Source organism: Benincasa hispida, chromosome 2 (genome assembly GCF_027475165.1).
Source record: "Benincasa hispida cultivar pf3 chromosome 2, pf3_genome.v1.1, whole genome shotgun sequence".
Lineage (NCBI taxonomy): Eukaryota > Viridiplantae > Streptophyta > Magnoliopsida > Cucurbitales > Cucurbitaceae > Benincasa > Benincasa hispida.
The window spans coordinates 47,900,042-47,917,482 of NC_143479.1; the positions used below are offsets into that span (position 1 = coordinate 47,900,042).

General features: G+C 32.6%; 1 protein-coding gene across 12 annotated transcripts; it reads right to left on the reverse strand.

The window, feature by feature from the left end:
• Nucleotides 1-5,620: 5,620 nt before the first annotated feature.
• On the reverse strand, nt 5,621-15,826 carry LOC120071173 (Tetratricopeptide repeat (TPR)-like superfamily protein). 12 transcript variants are annotated; one of them, XR_016527452.1, is made up of 4 exons: nt 13,469-15,823; nt 13,168-13,263; nt 12,466-12,734; nt 5,621-6,032 (listed from the first exon to the last, which is right to left on the reverse strand). XR_016527452.1 is itself a non-coding variant. In XM_039023280.2 (2 exons), the coding sequence occupies exon 1, from the start codon at nt 15,771-15,773 to the stop codon at nt 13,509-13,511; it is 2,265 nt and encodes a 754-aa protein (XP_038879208.2). In that variant the 5' UTR covers nt 15,774-15,823; the 3' UTR covers nt 13,166-13,263; nt 13,463-13,508. The 12 variants fall into 12 exon arrangements, 1 of the variants encoding a protein (XP_038879208.2); XR_016527451.1 differs by having other exon boundaries at nt 13,463-15,823; XR_005480169.2 differs by having other exon boundaries at nt 12,462-12,734; nt 13,463-15,823.
• Nucleotides 15,827-17,441: the final 1,615 nt, after the last annotated feature.

Below are 17,441 nucleotides of genomic sequence, written 5' to 3' on the forward strand. Positions count from 1 at the left end.
CCTTTCACAACATAGCCAAGAGGTTGTTCTAAGTATACATCTTCTTCCGAGTATCCATTCAAGAATGTTGATTTAATATCCATTTGAAAGATCTTCTATTTACTTTGAGCAACAATTGCAATTAACAACCTTATGGTTTCCAAGCAAGCAACGGGAGCAAATACTTCATTGTAGTCCATGCCTTTTCTTTGAGAGTAGCTTTTTGCAACTAATCTTGTCTTATGCCTCTCCATTTCTCCCTTTTCATTTATTTTTGTCTTGAATACCCATTTGACACTGATTGCTTTCTTTCCACTTGGAAGAGTAGAAAGTTCTCATGTTTCATTCTTCTTTATGGCCTTTATCTCTTCATCCATGGCAGTCTTCCACTTTTCATCTTGCAAAGCTTCTTCAAAACTCAAAGATTCACTGTCACCAAATAGGAAAAAAAAAAAAAGTAAGATTATTAAAACTTTGACTTAACTCTTCAGTCTTGTCATATAAAAAAGAGTAAGATTATTAAAACTTTAATTTAACTCTTCCGTCTCATCATATATGTCTCGTAAACTTCTCATGCCACGAGGTCCTTCACTTGAGCTTGTAGATGATGAAGGTATGCTTTGTTGTGGATTGATTGGTGACATTGGTGGTGTTGATGGAGACGCAATGTCACTAGACTCATCATCATCATTAGAAAAAAAAAGTAAAAACTTATAGTTTTTTAGTTCATCATTCCAATTCCATGTTGCTTCCTCATCAAACACAACATCTCTACTTACCACTGTTTTCTTTGTAACGGGATTATAAAGCTTGTAGCCTTTTGAGCTTGCATCATAGCCAACAAAAATATGCTTTTCACTTTTATTATTGAGCTTCCTACGCTTTTGGTCAGATATATGTGCATAAGCAATACTTCCAAATACTCTCAAATGAGCAATGGATGGCATTCTTCCTGTCCATGCTTGTTGAGGCTTTTTGTTTCACAAGTTTCTAGTAGGAGAACGATTGGACAAGTATACAGCAATTCAATAACTTGTGCCCAAAATTCTTTTGGCATCTTCTTACTTTTCAACATGCTTCGAGCCATATTGAGTATCATTCTATTCTTCCTCTCAACAGTACCATTTTGTTGAGGAGTCCATAGAACTGTCATAGGCCGACGAATTCTATTTTCTGTGCAAAAATCTTTGAATTCATTTGAAGTGAATTCTCCTCCCCTGTCTGATCTCAAGGCTTTTAGGTAATAACCACTTTCTTTTTCGACAAGAGCTTTAAATCTCTTAAACATGTCAACTACTTCTGATTTCTCCTTCAATAGCTCTTTCGGGAGCTTCTCTTAGCGATTGTGCGACACTTGTTCCCGCTCATGAACAAGTCAGTCAATTCGAATACGGACTGTCGATGGCACACCGAGTGCCTCTCGCAACCTCCACCACTGTTTTAGGGAAAACGGTTTTAGAAAACAGGTTTGGAGAAAAGGTTTTCGTAAGCAGTTTTTGTGAGTGTGAATAAAGAAAGAAGGATTGTAGTAGGCTAGAAAGCAATAAGCAACAACAACAGCTTTATAGACTACTACTCCGGGACAAAATAAACTCCTACTGAAATCATCAATAAATAATAACAAATAAATATTCTTACCAAAAGAACTTGGTTTAATTGGTCCACAAAGATCAGTGTAAATTAACTCTAGTGGTCTCCTTACTCTTGAAGCAGATTCTTGTAGAATACTCTTCCTTGCTTGCTTGTCATAAAGACAACCTTCACAAAATTGATCTGGATGTTTGATATATGGCAATCTTTTCACCATGTTCTTCCTTGCTAATAGTCTCAAGCCATCAAAGTTTAAATGCCCAAATCTCAAGTGCCAAATCCAAGATGGATTTTTCAAATATGACTTTAAGCATTTAGCAACATCACTTTGAATGTTAAATAAAAACATTCTATTCTTCATCATTTGCACTTTAGCAATCATATTATCACGATTATCCTTTATCGAAAGACTATAATTCTTCATCAAAATATTATAGTCTTTCTCTAAGAGTTGTCCCAAACTCAAAATATTGTTCTTCATATCAGGCATATAATAAACATTAAAGATAAACTCATACTTCTCAGTCTTCAAGTTGATCAAAATCTTACCTTTTCCTTTAATAGGAATTTTTGTGGCATCACCAAATATGATATTACCACCAACAGATTCATCAAGTTCCATGAACATTAACTTATATCCATACATGTGATTTCTTGCACCGCTATCAAGATTCCATGCATTATTTTCACATGTTTCTTCACCTTTGCATGCTAGAAGCAAAGATGTCTCACCACTTTCTTCATCTTTCTCACCATAATTTGCACTTTATTCTACTTTATTCCTACACTCCCAGGAATAATGGCCAAATTTATGACAGTTATAACATTCAACCTGTCTTTTGTCATACCTTTTTTCATTATTTGATCCTTCTCCATTTAACCTCGAATAATTTTATCTTATTCCACGACCTCTTGATGAATTAGAGTTTGAATTACTCTCATCAAATTTTCTTTGATCGTAATTTTCTCGACCTCGACCTCTAAAATTACTACATCCACGATTGTTACCACGTCCTCAACCTCGATTGCCTTTTTTTTGGCTATCTTGTTTATCTCTCAACTGCAACTTTGACTGAAAAAGTTGCTCAATTGTTTGTTTGTTTTTTTTAGAAACTTCTCTTCATGGGCTTGTAAAGAACCTATAAGTTGATCAATGGACATTGTACTCAAATCCTTTGATTCTTCAATAGCTACAATGATGAAATTGAATTTTTCATCCAATGAGCGAAATATCTTTTCTACCACTTGTTCATCATCTATCGTCTCACCATATCTTTTCATTTCATTTACTACTGCTAGCAATCTTGAAGTATAATCTGAAACCGATTCAAATTCCTTCATTTATAGTGATTCAAAATCTCCTCTCAATTTTTGGAGGCTAACCTTCTTACTCGATCTATTCCTTTGTATGTGAATCATCCAAAATTTGCCATGCCTTATGTATAGTAGTTGCTCCAGAAATCTTCTCAAAATTTGGATCATCGATGGCTTGATGAATGATGCTGAGAGTCTTTTGGTCTTTCTTTCTTATATTTTGCAAAACTTCTCGTTGAGCTTGATGTAAAGTTGCATCACTTTCTGGTTCTTCATAACCATTATTGACAATGTCCCATGCATCTTGTGAACCAAGTAGAGCTTTCATACGAATACACCAACTGCTATAATTTTCTTTCATAAGTCGAGGCACTTGGAAAGGAACCAAATTGTTATTTGCCATTTGCAAACCAATTATTGTTTTTCAAACTCAAGCTCTGATACCACTTTGTTGGAAGTGTGTGATGGACACTCACAAATAAATAACCAACAAATGATTATTTGAGAGGAAACAAAAACACTTTTAATTGAAAGACTCTTCAAACTTGGTTCATACCTTTGATTGAACTCTCTTTGTATGTTCTTTTCTACACACTTGGATACATCAACAATGTCAATGTTAATCCTATTTATAGAATTTTCATGGGTAAATTTAAATACATAACTCACACCCTAATTAAATATGTATGGAACAATTAAAAACCTACACTTAATTCATGTGAAACTCTACTAAATGAACTCTTACGTTAACATACTTAATTAACTCTCATCCTTTAATTTTTTCAACTCTCATAAATTAATTCATCTATAACTTATCTAATTAAAACATGTTTAATTTTTAACATTCAGCTCTGGGTAACTTAGAAATTATTAAAGAAGGATGCCTTGGAATTTCATCGGAAATATACTTTCATTCTTATCATTTCCTTAAATGAACATCACAACACATTGTGATCTTTCCAAATAATTTCTTCTATTGAGCTTGTGGTTAGGAATAGGGTGGAAAAGCAATTATGCAGCCATGGCTTTTGTTTTTTTAATTTATAAAGACTTGGATTTTTATTGAGAAAAATGACAAACTTACCAGGAGACATCAGAAAAAACAAGTTTAAGAACTAACCTGATGTAATGATAAATAAATAATATGATTTTAATAAAGGGTTGAGAGGGAATAAGTTCAATTTATGGTCTACCTACCTAAGATTGATATCTAGGAGTCTTCTTGACACCCAAATATTTTATGATTAGGAAAGTTGTTCAGTAAGATTAATTGAGGTATGCATAAACTGGTCTGAACACTAACAGATATCAAACCTAAGAACTAACAATAGAAAGTGACATTAATCTAACAAAAGCAAACTAAGACCAAAGGTTGAAATATCGATAAAAATATCGATATCGAGATTTCAATTTTACAGATATATAGATGGATATATTTATAAAATATCGATATCGACAAATATTTCTATAAGTCACGAAATTTATAAAATTTATTTAGATTAATAATTAAGTTGTTTTTACTCTAAAACTAAGTTAGATGTTATTAGTAGTCATATTCATATTTGACAAAATAGAAGACATTTTTATGTTTTACGAGCATGTACAAAAGATGTTGGAGATATCCATGGATATTTAATATTGATATTGAACCCTTCAATTTATGGATATATCGGTGATATATCAACATATCCATGAATATTTTCATCCTTGACTAAGACGATCTTTACAAAAATGACTCAACTTATCTGCAAATCTAATTATTATGCATGCATCCATACCTCTTTTTTCGCTGGGTTTTTTTTTTTTTTTTTTTTAATGGCTAGGAAACAAGCGGACTGATCTCTCCTTAGGACAACAAAAGTGAAGGGTAGTTTGGTGAATAATGTTGTTTTAATTAAAAAAAAAAATACATATTTAAGATAGTTTTTTTTAACAAAAGAATGTAAATAATGTAAATAAAATAAGAAATTATATAAATGGGGTACAAACTCAAAATATTAACAAATCTATGGTAGTTTTTTTTAAAGGAATTGTGTATATGGTAGACGACTTAAATTGTTTCACCTCACTCTCTCGTGTATGTATGAAAGTGATTTTAAAATTATCAAAATCATTTCTATTATTTTTAAAATCACTCGAAAACATACTTTTAATCATTAAAATTAATTTAGTTTTCAATATTACACTTTTGAATGAAATTTTCATATCATAAAAATTAGTTTAAGGATTAAAAACATGTTTATGGTGATTTTAAAAACATTTTAACCATTTCAAAATCACTCTCAATCATGCAAGTTCCTTTACTTTAAAAAAAATAAAACTGAAGCAATCGAATGCACAAGTGTACAAAGCTCTATGATTAATAAGAAAAGAAAAATCTCTTGAATACAAAGACAAAACCCATGGAACAAAGCAATCGAGCCAAAATGCACTCGGACCTGATCCACCCAACCTTGCCAACACACGCACCGTTGAATTAGAGATAAAAGGAGCATACTGGAAAGTAACTTAATGGAAGAAAGCTGCAATCGTCTTAAATATACTCAAATATCTCTCAGAGATATCATAGATTGAAGGATCTATTGTTGGCATAATGGTTTGCTCTTGCAGAACAGTGTCAACATCAATAGCATACTTCATAATCCACTCACACTTGTTTTCCTCTAATGGAATGGATTCCAAATTACAAATTTTATTTCCATCCCCCAAAATGACTCATGTTGTGACACAAGTCTCATATTAAATTGGATCGAATGACTCTTTATTGCTTAAAAATTGGATCGAATAATTGTTTATTACTTAACATTAGATCTTAAGTTTAACAAAAATTACATGCTAAGGGTTAAAAAATATAATAACATATCAACAGAAACTCATGTACCACATAGTGGTTGCCTTCTCGGATGAGCTCCATGACGAACTCAAGGCACATCAAGCATGGTTGATGATAAATTACGACATTAATATCTTGTTACGATGGACAAAAATGAGTCTAGTGACTAATTCTCTTGTCGACGACGAAAACTTGATGCAATGTCTATCTGAACTCCTAGTAAGTGCATGTGAAAAACTCGAATATGATCGTCAATGTAGAAGGTTCTTGTTCTACGTGTAGCTTTGAAATATTTTCAGCTTGTTGTCGATGGCTTCTGCAACAAGCATGTATGATCTTGTCAGTGTCAACAATGGTTAGCTCCTAGTATATTGAATGATGTCCGTTGCAGTCATAACACATTAAACTTAAACTAGGTAATTTTTTGTTCCACTTGAGTATTATTGTTGATCTCTAACAAAGTTATTTTGCAGAAAGAAAAATAAAATAAAATAATATACTATAGATATATCTATATAATTGAATTTTGCAATAAGAAAACTAAGGTAGTCTTTTATCTCGTAAGAGTAATAAGTGTTGTCACGTATGATATATATACTTCCTCGTTATTGAGTTGATGATGGACTAAAAACATGTTGCCCAAAAAAGGAAAAACTTCTAAAATAAAGTCATCTAAAAAAAAGTAATTGAAAAACATTCCAAATATCGTGTCCCAAGGCAACAAATATAACAAAAAGGTAATTGAGTTTTCAAGCATGCTTATGCCTGTTGGAAAGGAGATGCAGCTTATGATCATGCAATTGTAACTTTAACTCAAACTGAAATATTGTGAACCAATTTCAACACCTATTCAACCTTCTAAGCAACGACCCTAATCCATTAAACCTATATTTCCTAAAGTAAACTTAATTAATTAAAAATACAATCTAATGATTCTAAAGATTTTGTCCTATATCTAAGATTAAAAAAAAAAAAATCTGAATCAAGTTTTAATCTAACCCTCTCATTAGTCTAGGTGATTGATCTAGAATAATATTAGAAAATAGGTTAAAATACCATTTTGGTCTTCATACTTTGGAGTTTGTTAAATTTTGGTCCCTCTTAGTTAATTTTTATTGAAATTGATTAAATAATAACAACTTTCATGCAAGGAATTACAACATGTGGACATGTTATCAAAATTTGTAGTCAAAATGTTATTAGATAACCAAAAAAAAAAATCAATAATATACTAGCATTATGGACTAAATTTAAGATTAATTGAAAATACATGGTTAATGAATCTTTAATAATCAAAAAGCCTAGAAGGATGGACCGGACACCACAAACTGGTCGTTATTGGAATCACCATTTCTCTAATTTCAAGTAATTGATCCGGGTCTCTTTTGAATCCATCTTTTCAAACTATATATATAAATAATTTCCCTTGGTGTATTAGAAAATCTTGGTAGGATTCCATGAAAATCATACCTTTTTACTTACATACCAAACCCTTTATCAGTGGAATTGGTGTTTAAACCATTTCACAAGCTAGGTAGAAAATCTAATAATACAAGAAACTACGCATTCTATGAAACGAGAAACAAGAAAGAGAAAAAGTTATTGAAGTGGCTCAATCCTCCCTTTATTTATCTTTCTTTTATCGTCTTGACAAAAAAGGGAAAAAGTCTTTGTCACATCAATGAGAGGAACTAAAATTAAACAATTTTCAAAGTATACAAACCAAAATGATATTTTAACGTAGAAAATAAACTCAATAAAAATGAAATCATGTTATGAGAATGATAGAAAGTTCTTAATTTACATGATATGCTTTTTCTTTTCTCCTTTAGGACACTTGAATATTTGAATTCCTTAGGAGAATTTAGTTCATGATGAAAGAAAATAAAACAAAACTGCTGGAAAACTTCGTAATAGAATAAAAGAAGAGAAATTAAAGGACAAATATCAATTTATACTCTTAAACTTAGGGTGTTGTATCAATTTAAACCTTAAATTAATATTATATTGATTTAAATCCTAAACTTTGAAGATTATATCAATTTAAACCCCAAACCAATAATTATATCAATTTAAACTTTGAACTTTTATATGAAAGTTTAGGATTTAAATTGATACACTTATAAAAGTTTGGGATTTAAATTGTTACAATTATTAATTTATGGCTTAAATTGATACAATTTACAAAGTTTAAAGTTTAAATTGATACAATTCTTAAGTTTAAATTGATACAATCTACAAAGTTTAGAATTTAAATTGATATTTGCCCAAAATTAAAATAAAATTGAGGAAGAAAAACTTGTTTATTGAACCTAATGAAATAAAACACACTTGTTTTTAAGGAAACAAAACACACTTGTTATACTTATGATGTAAAAGATTAAGCTGGAAATTAAAGAACTCAAAGAAAATGTAAACAAAACTTGAGCTTGAATGTTAGAGAAAGTACATAACTTAAAATATCAAAAGGAAGTGCAAAAATGGAAGGGAGAAAGATCACGCGTCGAATGTTATTTGACAGACAAATGACTGAAACAATGGAAAAATCCTACAACATCTTTTTTTCAATCCAACCCAACTTAACCTTGTCAAGAAGAGTTAGGGTAATAGCAAACCACAATCTCTTGATAGGATCGACATGAACCAAGATGCAGTAGATCAGGTTCTTTTAAGAAAAGAACGCAGAAATGAAAATCTTGAGCTAGAATATGATTTATCTCCAAGGAATCGATGCATTCTTTGTCAGAAAAAACCTCCCACTAGTAGCAAAGGAATAAACAGGAAATAGCAGAGAAATTAAATAAAGCAATAAAACTTGAAACACAGGAATTAACGTGAAAAAACTCCAAACCGGAGAAAAAACACGGACCATAAAAATTACACTGTGAAAAAATTTATTACAATCGCACAGAATAATTCTCTCAAAACTTTTGTATCACTCACACTCTTTAATCTCACTCTCAAACTAGATAATACAAAAGAGAATTTAATTAGAATTAGCACACGTGACACGTAGACTTTAAAGTGTTTCTGACTGAAACAATTTAAAACCAAAAGCACATTCCTTTCATAGTGCTTTGGAGTCCATCACTTCCTTAAACTTTTCAATGTGAAACAACTGCATTTCTAATATATTGAATATTGATTCTTGAGTGTTAATTGCCCATTTTATAGCCTCTAAAGGTTAGGTACTTCAAGGATTGTTGGGCTAGCAAATCGTTGTCCATCAGGCTAAAAATCAATACAAAATCTACCCAAAAATAGCCAAATCCAAGAATCGCACACCTTCAAAAGTTTGTGCACCGTTGGACAAGATTGCAAGGAGTTTTTTTAAGGATGACCTCTTTTTCGGGGACAAAATGAAAAATGGGTACTTTTTTAAAATTGAATGAAAAGCGGCATTCTGTTTATGTCAGCACCCTATGAATTCACCCATTTGACCCTGAAAACCATTTGCATGCTATGCTTCATAAGTTTTCTTGATATTTGATACTCAATCTTCGCTCCTCGATCCTCGATACTTGATGCTCGATGTTTGATGTTCTATGTTATACTAGTTACATGGTACTCGATATTCGATGCTTGATATTTTACACTCTATGCTATATACTTACTAGGTACATGCTACTCAATCCTCGATACTCTATGTTGTATGCTTTATGCTCGATTTAGAAGCTCACTTGATGCTGAATGCTCTAATGCTCTATACTCTAGGCTTGATGCTTGATGCAAAGAAACGGAGGAAAAGAAAAAGAAGAATGCAGAAAAAAGAACAAAAGAAGGAAAATGGAAGAAAGAATGCACAAAAAATGCACAAAAAAACGAATCGCAGAAAAAAAAAAGAAAAAAAAGGAAGATGGAAGAAGAAGAAACTAAAAAACCAAAAAAGAAAAAAAGAAAACGCTGCAAAACGAAGAAAATAGAAGAATACATTTAGGATTAAAGTGGTAATTTCATACCGTGATGACATAAACATAAGGCCAAAATTCATTAGGTTTCAAAAGAATACCCATTTTTCATTTTTGCCATTTATTATAGGCCGTCTATGCCATTTTCCCAAGATTGAAATAGCAATGGCAACCCATTTGCAATTCTGCTGCTTTCTTCCGTTTTTCTACGTTCAAAACTGGACTCTTTTCACACCAAAACGTCTTTATTTGATACATCAAAGCAAAAACATAGGTTTCACTTGTTTTTGCTTAAATTTGTAATAATTAGTATCACTTTGGTTAAAAAAACTCATGAATACATTACAATAACTGAGTTTCAAAACTAAATAACTCAAATAAATGAGAGGTATCCATCAGTATCCGAGTGTTTGGCCTTGCCAAGTAAGCCGCATATGACTTACACATTAGTCACAACTGGTGGTCATGTTTCATTAAAGCACTCGTGGATATGGTATACAATATTAGATAAATCGTGGCCTATACACAAAATATTTACCTTACTTTTTGGATTACTTTTAGAACTACTCTATTATTGTGTGTGTATATGTATGTATGTATATATATAATTTTCTATATAAAAATGTACAAATTTAAAAGAGTAATACTTAGTAAATTAGCATAAATTTAGCAGACATAAAGTATCATCTAAGAAATGAAAGTTCCTAATCTCCCTAACAAATTTTCAAGTGGTAGAAATTTCATGACCTTACTTGAACAAGATCTATTCTATAGGTTGTACAACTATATCCTTCGATTAAAAAATCTGTAGAAATTTTGAATTTCCTTCTCTTAGATGACTTTTTTCTTCTTTAAATTTCCGCCAATTCATCATGCTATGTAAGTCTAATATCAACCACTTTTAACATCAATGGGAGGAATGTCGAGCATCCCACATCAGAAAAATCAAAATATCTCACAATGTTTATAAGATACATGGACTACTCTTCTCATTACCAATAAGTTTTGAAATGAAACTGCATGTTATCTAATAGGGTACCAGAGCTCATGAAGCCCAAATGGGTACTCAATCCAAAAACAAAAATTGAAATCTGATACAAGAATGGTGAACCTAAAGGGGCATGTTGTGGATCTCACATTAGAAAAATGAAGGGACCTCACAATGTTCATAGGATACATGAAATACTCCTCTCTTTGCTAATTGGCTTTGAGATGGAGTTTCACGTTCTATAATAAGGACTAAAGTGAAAATTGTTAAAACAAATGGACTAAATTGAAACTTCTATAAACAATAGAAACAAAATTCTCGAATATTAGGTATTAAAACACATATTTAACATTTAAAAAGAAAACACAGAAAAATGAATCTAAGAATTCAGTTAGAGTCGGTTATTTTGAGTTCCAAGGTTAAGATAAGAAAAAACATGAAATATTCCCAGATCATGAAGGTAAAGAGTCATGGTTATGAAGATAGCGCCCTTTGTTCATACAGGAATTATGAGGTTTACAATTAATTCTTCAAGTTTTGGAATTTTGGTCAGGACATTGCGTGAGGTTATGGTCGGAAGGTTTCTTCATGCTTCCCTTGGAGTAAATATTTGCAGGAAGAAGTGTTCCAATTGGGAGATCAGTCCAAAGAACTTAGAAGTTTTCATCTCATATACTTGCATTTGAAGGGTCCGTTTCTTATCAAAAACAAAAATAAAATAATTAAATATAAATATATATATATATATATATATATATTGAAGAGCGTTCTTATTGGGATCAATACATGGGTGCTTTATTGTAATATGAATTCCTACTTTGGAGTATTTTACTTTCTCGTGAAGGAAGTCCCTTTCTTTACTTACAATATATGTGTTCTTCAAATTATTTCCTCTCAAAACGTTAATAACTAGCTGAAGTTTATCTTATTTCTCCAACGCCTTAACTCTTACCTTTAGGTCAACTTCATGTGAAAACCAAGAGTTCTGTCAACTAAATGGTTAAGGCATATACCATTGCCTAAGAGGTTTATAATAGAGATCTCTACAATCCAATCCATCCACTCCAAATGCTTTTTCTTTCTTTGAACTGAGGAAAGTGTTCATTTATACATTAATTAAGAGGACCTTTCCAGATGATTGGAATCCATTAGGCCCTTGTCATTCCGGAGTCCCCATTTCCTTAATAATCTGTTGAATCTTGATTTCTTCTAGAAGCTTTTCAACTACTACCTCCATTCGTTCAATATTGTGCCCCCATTCAATATTATCTCGATAAAACTTTCGTTCTTTTCTATGGAGTATATCTTTTAAATACTTTTGGGGATAATTTTTTTTTTTTCCTAGTCTTTAGTATATAGCTTTAAAAGGAGCCCACAAAAATTTCCTCAAGTTCCTTCTCTTAGACCAACCTTTTTATCCTCTATCAAAGGCTAATTAACAAGAAGATTCTTCATTCTTGCTGATAAACTATGATGAAAAAAGTCAGAGTTTTGTCCATTCCTCATAGCCATATAACTCTACTCTTTTATAACCCCCTCCGATTCTCGTTTAACATAACATCAGACAAATGGATTCTCATATTCTTTTTCCTCTCATTATTACATGCCACCTCTTGAAGAACTCATGTTCTTTGATCTTGCATATTTAGCTCCTATGTCCTATCTATGCACTTTTGTTTGAACATGTTTAGTATCCTTTTAAGTTTTGCTTCATTTTCTTTATTTTCTGAATAAACCAAAAATTTTCCAGCCTCCATCTGGAAGGATATTTTTCCACACTACTTGAAATAACCAAACTGGGCGCTATAACAAAAATTCAAATCAGAATGAAATAGGCAAGTGAATGTACCTGCCTTGGCTTTCCTCATCCTCTATTAAAGATTCTTGGAAGTTAGAACTTAGCAACAAATAATTGGGACCTTGGCTTTATAAGACGTCTTGGGAGATTGATCTACATGAATCAGATCCCTCTTTTGTTTTCCCTCTACCTTTCATTCCTCGATGGAGCAACCAAAAGGTTTTGGCTGCCAGGATCAAATGGCTCCTTTACAATCCGATCTCTTTGTGATGATCTACTCAACTCGTGATCAACTCTTATACACAAGTTTTCTCTCATTTTTACCTGAAAAGGTAAACATCCAAAAAAATCAGGTTGTTTCTCTAGGAAGTAGAAACTTACCAAGCAAGCTTAAATTGACAAAATGTAAAGGCAACTCCCATGGCTCCCTATGCCTGAGATGGTGTCCTCTTAAAAAGGACAGGAAAACCCAAAGTCATGTCTTCGTAACTTTTCTTTTGCTGGTCACTTCTAAGAGTTTATTTTATCAAACTTCAATTGACACATGACATCATGGCCCTCCCCAAGGATATTAAGTCTTTCCTATCAACAATTATAGTGTTAATACTCTTTGTGCTAATTTGAATAATTATTTACAATTTAGAGCTTCGAAATATTCCCCTTTATCGTAATTTCATATCACATATGAAGTGTCTCTTATCAAAAAAGAGGTTGGGGGAGGGGAGGAGGGTGTTAGTAAATAAACCAGATTCATAACCTGTGATGATTAGAATTTAATTCTCTGTAATCAAGGAGTCAAAGCCATCAAAGCTAAAGTATCAGCATCCAGGTTCAGATTATATGTGAAGTATCCCTGCACGAAAGAGTAAGTTGGTGCTTTAAAAATTGAGCAGAGATATATTTATGAGTATATTCAGTATGCGTGTGAACATGACACTCTCATATTAAGCAATCAGAAAACACAACCTACCAATTCAATTTACAGTTTAATAGAATAATAAAGTGGTATATAAAAGGAATACGGTTGCATGCACACACGAGAGAAAAGAGACCTTTGCCTTAATTAAATAGTCGACATGCATCCAGTGACGTGCAAATTTAAAATCTATCATCAGGCACAAGTCCTCGTTGGAGCATTTCATCATGGAAACGAAATGCATCCTTCATATTGTCTTGGCTGACATGACCATTTATCAGAGAAGAGTATGTGGCTCTGTCAGGATTTATACCATTCTCAATCATTTTCTTTAATACCTGCTCAGCCTCTTGCATTCTTCCTTTTGCACAGAATCCATTCAAAATTACATTATATGTAATAACATCAAGTTGGAGCCCTTGTTTTTCCATCTCATTAATTAATACAAAAGCATTTTCTAAGTTATCTTCTTTTAAATATCCATCAATAAGAGTATTATATGAGATGCTATCAGGAATTATTCCATTTGATATCATTTGGCTCAAATATTCATATGCCTTTGGCATATCACCAGAACGGCAGTATCCCTTAATTAAAGTATTGCAAGTGACAAGATTGGGTTTGATACCCCGTTCAACCATCTGGTCACACAAATGCCATGCCTCAGATAAATGGCCTGAGCTACAAAATCCGTTTATTACAATTCCGTAGGAAATGTGGTTAGGGAGAATATCTTTCCTGATCATATCATCCCACAACTCCTTGGCCCTTTCCATTCCGCCTACTTTGCAAAAGCCATCAATCAACGTGTTGTATGTCACTATATCTGGCTTGAGGTTTGTACGAACCATTGTTCCAAACAAATTCAGCGCTTTATCCATATTTCCATCCTTGCAATATCCATGAATGAGTGTGGTGAAAGTATAAAAGTCTGGAAACACACCCCTCTCAACCATTTCATTAAATAACATATCTGCATCAGCAAACATCTTCTTCTTGCATAATCCATTCAAAATAGTATTATACGCAACCACATCCATAAAACAACCTTGAGCAAGCATCTCATCCCTCATTTTTAAAGCATCTGAAATAGCACCATTTCGACAAAACCCATCTATAAGAATAGTATAAATAACATTATCAGGCACTAGACCAATACTTTTCATCTCTCTAAAATGCATAAAAGCCTGATCAAGATGCCCATTCCTTGCTAGCACACCAAGCAGAGAACTAAAACTAACCAGATCAGGAAGAACACCATGACGTGACATTTTGTCAAATATTTCTTGAGCTTCTAAAATATTATCTCTTCGACAAATCTCAACTAGCAATGTGTTATACGTAGCAGCATCAGGCCTTAACCCAAGTTGCACCATCTCGTTCAAAACATCCTTTGCCCTTTCATACTTGCCTATCTTACATAGGCCATTTATGATAGCATTATAAGTTAGAAGGCCTGGTTCCATACCCTTACTCGAGATTGAATTCAACAGTTGGAAGGCTTCTTCAACAAGTCCTTCACGACAGTAAGCATTGATGAGAGTATTATATGTCACAATGTCAGGAAAAACTCCTTTCTCTTCCATGTCTGATAAGAACAAGTTCACATTCTCAATTTTCCGGTCTTTACACAGAGCATTGACCATAATATTCAGTGTATAAACATTCAACTCAATACCCCCTCTCACAACTTCCCCATATATTTCCCAAGCTAAATCAACCCACCCAATCTTCACAAGACCACCAAGGAGACTGTTACAAGCATTTATAGAAACAGAAACTCCTTTGCTCCTCAAAATTCGAAATGCTTCAGACCCTTCTCTTAACTTTCTAGCTTGCACATAAGTCCTTACTAGCAAATCAGAAACCAAACCAATCGACCCAAAATTAACACTAGTCGAAATTAAGGATTCGACTACCTCAACTCGTGAGACGCCGCTCTTCCTCACCATCCTAAGAATGCAAGCTTGGGCTTCTGAAAGCCTCCTGCCGCGCACTAAAAAATGAACCATTGCACTCAAAGAAAGCGACGAATGCTTGAAATTTGGGCAATTAGAAGAAACCAAATCAATAAATTTTAAGCCCAAATGTAAATTTTCACGACACCTACAGAGAACTTCGAGTAAAAGTGAAGGGTTCAGGCGGAAAAGAGAATTGGACAAATAACTTACATTATTCTGCTTCAAATTGAACAAAATCTTGTCCACTAGAAACGAATCCGAGGGAGAGAATGAAGAACAGACAGGATCGTGGTGAGGAAGTTCTGGAGTAATATGGGTTTGGAGGGATCGAAGGGGAGTATTGGAACGAAATTTGGGGAGCGAATAGATAGTGTGAGTGACCGAAGGAGTTGCAGATGCGAATGTTGATGCGAGAACTCCACTTCTGAAAGTGGATTTTGGGAGAGGAAGACGATGAACGGCCATTTGAGGACAGCTCAAGCTCATTCATAGAATCTCAAGAGTTTCTGAGAAAGAAAAGAGGAACCATCTTTTTCAGTAGACCTAAGTCCCAACTTTAAAAACCATATAATGTCAAACTATTTACATAAATAATAAAAATAATAGAAATTATCTTTTCCAGTCCCACTCGTGAACATCTATATTGGACAGTCTTAGAGAAGCCCACTAGCATCCGAGAAAAATTATAATCCTACGATAGAGAATTATTAATATTACTTTAATTCATTATTTGTCGTGGTAGTATCATTTAAGAATAATGAATGAGAGCAGTGAATATTATTACAAATTTTCCTGTAGCACGGATTTACCACAATGTCCCGTGACAGCATCAAGTCTTGTTCCTCTTTGATTGAATTTTAATGATTACGTCGTTACAAAAAGAAGAAAAAAAGAACTATTTGGTAACTATTTGGTTTTTTTGTTTTTTAAAATTAAACCTTTAGACACTAGAACCTTCAAGTACCAATAATTCAAAAAACTAAGCCTTTGAAAGCTTTAAAAAAAATGATAGACACTTATAGAAGTTTATCACATAGAATTGATAGACACCGATATACTTCTATCAACCTCTATCAAATAATATTAAATTTTGTTATTTTGTGTAAATAATTTTCTTATTTTTCTATTTTTGAAAATGTCCTAACTATTATTTAAAAGTTTAAAATAACTAATTAAATTTCATTAATTCCATGTGAAAATTATAAATGTAAAAGGAAATTACTCAATTTCTCTTGTTAAAAAAACTACCTATCAAATTATCCATATATAATTCAAATGTAAATATCATATTCAAATATATTTATTAGCGTTGTCATTAGCCAATCAAATTTAAATTTTAAATACAATGTTTATATAATAATAATAATATAAAAATAATCATTATAATAAATTAAAAATTAGGCAAATAGGGGATTGGGGGGCAAGGATGGAGACTTGTTTAGCTTATGAACAAAAATTTTGCCCACATTCCCACACCTAAATGGAAAATCCTTACCCGTCTCCATGGAAAAAACGAACATCTTCAATGTTTAGGAACATATATGTGTGGGTATAGTGCCAAAATTGTTTTCTTTACGAGTCTACAAGGATTGGATTGTTTGCCAATTCAAGTAGTATGAGAATTAGGTTTGGAACACAGTTGGTGTTAAAAGGGAGATTTGCGAGGAGTCACCCTAGCATGAGACGATTAGGTTGGGCCAACCTATGTGTACCGATTGAGATTATTATCCTAAATTGAAATAAGTTGATGGGATCCCTTATTTATGTCCCCACGTCCCTCCCATGCGGCGAAACGGGGCAAAAATAAATAAATAAAAGGGAGGGATAAGGTTTATGGACCAACCATATGAATCAATGGTGACCCCACATTATTTCTGAAAAGATCGTCAATCTCATTTTTATTAATTTTTACATAGGACTCATCACTTTTTTTTTCTGACTTTCCATCGTTTATCACTCTCTAGATCCATAGATTTATTCATTTGAACCATAGATCTCGTGGCATATTTGTATGGCAATTAAGCTATGCTCCATTTGGTTTCATAACTGAAAAGTTATATATATTTTTTATTTTATCTATCATTTCTCTACAAAAATCGATATCCAAATTAAAAGTAAGTATATAGCTTCATACTTAGAGATCCATGTCCATTA

Excerpts from the sequence above, each read along its gene's own strand:
- LOC120071173 (XM_039023280.2), bottom strand. The coding sequence starts at position 15,773 with ATGAGCTTGAGCTGTCCTCAAATGGCCGTTCATCGTCTTCCTCTCCCA.